This window comes from Harpia harpyja, chromosome W (genome assembly GCF_026419915.1).
Source record: "Harpia harpyja isolate bHarHar1 chromosome W, bHarHar1 primary haplotype, whole genome shotgun sequence".
Lineage (NCBI taxonomy): Eukaryota > Metazoa > Chordata > Aves > Accipitriformes > Accipitridae > Harpia > Harpia harpyja.
This window is the reverse complement of record NC_068968.1, coordinates 1674888-1680017: the sequence shown is the minus strand read 5'-3', so window position 1 is coordinate 1680017 and position 5130 is coordinate 1674888. Positions and strand designations below refer to the sequence as shown.

Genomic DNA, 5130 nt, shown 5'->3' with positions numbered 1-5130 from the left:
GCCATGTCTACCTCTATTGAAATTTCTTTTAACTTCACTATAAGCTAGATAATTATTAAACAGTTCCTATCTACATCCATATATCTACTAAGGTTCCTTTGGCTCCCCGTTTCAGTCCCCCCTTTTCTAGAAAATAGTAAATTCTTTTACTATATCCAACTCTAGTACTTCTAATGCATTGTTTCCCCATCTAGCATTCTCTCAAAATATTTGTTGGACTCGAGTTTTCGTCGCAACTGATTCTTTTTCCATTCGCTGTAGGAATCTCCTGTGCTTTGGAAACACCATAAGCTGCATCGAATTGTTGTACAAAGGATTATGAGCAGAAAAATGATTACTATTGCTGTCACAAACAGTTGTTTTGGCCATGTTAAATTTGGCAACCAGGAAGTTAGTTTTTCCCATATCTCAGAAAATCCCCATGATGTGTCATCCATAGTGATAAGATGTAACTCCTTAGAAATTTCCCAAATGTTTCCAGTATCTGTCTCTACTTGCTGTCTTTCATTTAAATAAGCACAACAGCTTTGATTTATAAGTACGCACATACCCCCTTCCTTTGCGGTTAACATATCTAATGCAAAGCGATTTTGTATCGTTATCTTTGCCAAGGAATCAATTTTGGCTTGTAATTTTCCTAGAGCGTCAGCAGTAGTATTGGCTAAAGTCTCGACCACCGCTGATACATTGACTATTGCTTTTTCCAATTCAGATACTCCAAGCATTGGGAAAAGCCATCGTACCACACTGTGGAATGTGGTGCCTCGTTCTATAAGAGGGTTAGAGGTTCTTTTAGTCCTCGTGTGGTGCCATGAGGATCGGAATATTCCCTGTAATTTTCCTAAGATAGGGAGTGTTTGTGGGATTATTATTCCCTCTGTGCATTCTCCCCACCAATTGATAGGTAAACTCTTATGTGCCTTCCCGTTTGCACAAAGGTACCAACGCCTGTCAGGGAGATTACAATTGGACGGCTCCCGAGGAGGAGGAAGGTAACAACTCCCTGTTAGATTTCCCCATCCTGTATTAGTACCCACCCTGTAGAGTGTGATTCATTACATCAAAAGCAAGTTCCATTCAGTGTCCCAAGAAAACTAGAAGTGTTGGCATAATGGGGGTGCATCATTACGGGGTCTCCCCCTCTGCCTCTTTCCATGTCTTTTAATCTCCAAGACCAATTGTATCGATCATTATCATGTGGGTCTCTGCTATCCAGATCAAGTTTATACTTCACTATAGTTCTGGAACCATTTCCATATAAACAAGTATAGTTGGCAGTTCTATTCAATAGTGTTTTAGTGCTGTTTGTTCTGAGGGGGACACCAATAAACGGGAAGGTTTCTCCTTGTCTGGGTATTAAGGTACACATCCAACAGCTTGATACATTAATATCCTTTGCTAGCTCCTGGTTATATCTGACAAACAGGTTTTCATCCCACGCCTTACACAGAGTCCCCACAACTCCCCATATTACCGTGTAAAAACTAAATGTCCATCGGGTTTTGCGGTGACTTTCCATGGAGTTTTGGGTGTCTTTTTCACTCTGGTGTGATGAATCCAAGCGTTCTGTTCCTTGATTCTGATTGCAGTAAAGGAGGTGAGTAGTACTTGGAATGGTCCTTCCCACTGTGGCTCCAGGGTTTTTTCTGTAAGAGACTTTACATATACATAATCCCCAGGTTGTATATTATGTACAGGTCCATCCAAACCTCTCCCTCGAGTCCCAGCCACATGCTTCCTGATTTTATTGAGCTGCTTACTCAATGCTACCATGTAAGAGGTCACAATTTCGTCACCAGCTTGCACAGACACCCCTTTCTGTATTTCATAGGGTCGTCCATACAACATTTCAAAGGGGCTCAGTCCTTCCCTCACCCTTGGTCTTGTTCGTATACACAAAAGGGCTAAAGGGAGAGACTGAGGCCATGTCAGATTTGCTTCTTGTCCCAATTTCACAATTTGCTGTTTGATTAAGTGGTTCATTTTTTTCCACTTGACCACTCGACTGGGGGTGATATGGAGTATGAAGCTGCCAATCTATACCCAAATGGCAGCTAATTTGTTGTACTATTTTTGAGACAAAATGTGGTCCTCTGTCAGAGGACATGGTTGCTGGAACCCCAAAACGTGGTATTATCTCTTGCAACAGTATTTTAGTTACCTCCCGAGCTTTAGCCATTCTTGTTGGGAATGCTTCTGGCCAACCTGCGAAGGTATCAGTTAATACCAATAAATATCGATACCCCCCTTTTCTTGGAAGTTCTGTAAAATCAATTTGCCATTGTTGTCCAGGCCCATTGCCTTTTCCAATCTGGCCCATTCCTAGTTTGGGGGTATTCTTAGGATTAGTCTGAAGGCAAAGATCGCATTGTTGAGTCACCTGTCTCACCGTGGTATATAAATTTCTAGCCACAATTTCTCTTATCAAATGTTTATACAGAGCCTCTGTCCCCCAATGTCTTTTCCTATGCTCCTCCCGTATCAAATGCCACAGTAAGCAAGAGGGAATGATTAGTTTTCCCTGTGGGGTATGAGCCCACCCCTCTTCATTATATGACCCTTCTAAATCTGTAATGAGCTTCTGATCTTCCCTGGTATATTCTGGCTTACCTTTTAGGGAGATTTGTCTATCAGGAATTAAAGCCCCTTCTGTTTTTACCTTTGTTTTGGCCACTTGTTTTGCCTCTCTGTCCGCCAGTTCATTCCCTCTTTCCAAATCCGAGCTCACTTTCTGGTGTGCCTTAATATGCATAATTGCTACTTTCTTAGGGAGCTGGACAGCTTCCAGTAACTTCAGAATTTCTTCTGCGTGTTTGATATTTTTCCCCTGGGAATTCAATAGTCCTCTCTCCTTCCAAATTGCTCCATGTGCATGTACAACTCCAAAGGCATATTTTTGAGTCTGTATAAATGTTCACAACTTTGCCCTGGGCCAATTCCAGGGCGCGGGTTAGAGCAATTATTTCTGCCTTCTGTGCGGAGGTGTTCATGGGCAAAGCCCCTGATTCTATTACCTCTTGGCTGGTGGTGATGGCGTATCCCGCATGTCGATTACCATTTAGGATGTAACTGCTTCCGTCTGTGAACCAAGTTTCCCCGTTTTCCATGGGGCTGTCTTTCAGGTCTGGGCGACTGGCGTATGTTGCTTCGATGGTTTCCAAACAGTCATGATGTACCGGTTCTCCTGTGTTCCCGCTGAGAAAAGAAGCTGGGTTGACAATGTTAGTGACTACAATCTCCACATCATCCTGCTCTACCAATATAGCTTGATATCTCAGGAATCTTTGTGGAGAGAGCCAATGTCCACCCTTTGCTTCCAGTACTGCTGATACTGTATGAGACACCAAAACAGTCATTTTCTGGCCCAGAGTAAACTTTTGGGCTTCCTGTATGTTCAATATCACAGCTGCAACCGCCCGCAGGCATCCAGGCCAACCTTTTGCAGTCGTGTCTAACTGCTTAGAGAGGTAGGCAACTGCCCGTCGATATGGACCCAGGTTTTGTGCTAATATTCCCAGGGCAATGCCCTGCTTCTCGTGGGAGTAAAGAAGAAACGGCTTACTCACATCTGGGAGTCCTAAGGCCGGGGCTGACATCAAAGCCTTTTTCAGTAGCTCAAAGGCTCGTTCGGTCTCCTTGTTCCACTCAAGGTGTTTCTGCTCAGTGGCTGTCAGCGCATACAGTGGTTTAACAAGCAATCCATAATTATAGATCCACAATCGGCACCACCCCGTCATTCCCAGAAAAGTCCGTAAATCTTTTACTGTCTGAGGTCTCCGAGTTTGGCATATTGCCTCTTTACGGGCCTGTCCCAAAGTTCTTTGTCCCGCACTAATTTCATAGCCCAGATAATTCACTTTGCGTTGCATTACCTGTGCCGCCTTCTTGGATACCCGGTACCCCTGGAGTCCCAGGAAATTCAACAGACTCACCGTCCATGTCATACAATCTTTCTCTGTCTTGGTGGCGATCAGGATATCATCCACATACTGCAACAGCTTTCCCTCCTCAGACGGGGTTTCCCAGGATTCTAAGTCTTTCGCAAGCTGATTGCCGAAAATGGTAGGACTATTCTTAAATCCTTGTGGCAACACCGTCCAAGTGAGCTGGGTCTTTCAACCACTCTTGGGGTTTTCCCATTCAAATGCAAATAATTTTTGGCTGGCTTCATGGAGAGGGAGGCAAAAGAAAGCATCCTTCAAATCTAAAACAGTAAACCAAGTCAATTCAGGTGTTAATACGGTCAACAGGGTATATGGGTTCGCCACTACCGGGTAAAGATCTTCAGTTATCTTATTCACCACCCGTAAGTCTTGGACCACCCGATATGACCCATCGGGCTTCCGAACAGGTAATATAGGGGTATTGAATTCAGACTCACACTCTTTTAATAATCCCAACTGCAAAAATTTTTCTATCACCGGCCGGATTCCTTCTCTGTCTTCCTTCTTTAGGGGATATTGTTTAATTCTTACCAGCTTTCGGCCTTCCTTGATCCTAACTTCAACAGGTGGAGCACTTTTCGCTCTTCCAGGTGCATCGGTAGCCCATACCCCCAGGTACACTTGGTTTAAGATGTCCTCATTAATGCTCCCTCCTAGGGGGAGACTGGTTAAGGTTAGGCTCAATATTTGAATATATTGCTGATCTTTTACCTCCAGAGTAATTTCTCCCTTTTCGAATACAATTTTTGCTCCCAATTGTTCCAACAAGTCCCTTCCCAAAAGTGCCTTTGGGGAGTTGGGCATATATAAAAATTTATGAATGCCCCACTGTTTTCCTAATTTGTATTCTAAAGGTTTACAAAAATATGCCTTTTCACTTTGGCCAGTCGCTCCTTTCACCATGACATAATCATCTCCCAGGGGCATCAAAGCTTGGTTCAGAACCGAGTATGTTGCCCCCCGTATCTACCAAAAATTCTACCTCTTGTTGTGTTTGCCCTAGCTTAATTATAACCAGTGGATCCGCTAGGGTAGATTCCCCAGGTTCCCATCAATCTCCCTTCACATGGGCTACCGTTCCTCCTGTTTGAGCCCTCTGATCCTCCTCCTTGTTCCTTGGGCATTCCTTTTTCCAATGACCAAATTTCTTACACAAAGCACATTGATCCTTGCCCAGTCGGGGCAA

At 43.8% G+C, this 5130-nt stretch overlaps 1 protein-coding gene across 2 annotated transcripts; it reads right to left on the bottom strand.

Moving 5' to 3' along the window:
* Positions 1-1143: 1143 nt before the first annotated feature.
* On the bottom strand, positions 1144-4894 carry LOC128136141 (uncharacterized). Of its 2 annotated transcripts, XM_052775319.1 has the most exons (3): positions 3933-4894; positions 3015-3667; positions 1144-1656 (listed from the first exon to the last, which is right to left on the bottom strand). In XM_052775319.1, exons 1-3 carry the CDS (start codon positions 3937-3939, stop codon positions 1471-1473), a joined length of 846 nt encoding a protein of 281 aa, XP_052631279.1. In that variant the 5' UTR covers positions 3940-4894; the 3' UTR covers positions 1144-1470. The 2 variants fall into 2 exon arrangements, with proteins under 2 accessions (XP_052631279.1, XP_052631278.1); XM_052775318.1 differs by lacking the exon at positions 1144-1656 and having other exon boundaries at positions 2217-3667.
* Positions 4895-5130: the final 236 nt, after the last annotated feature.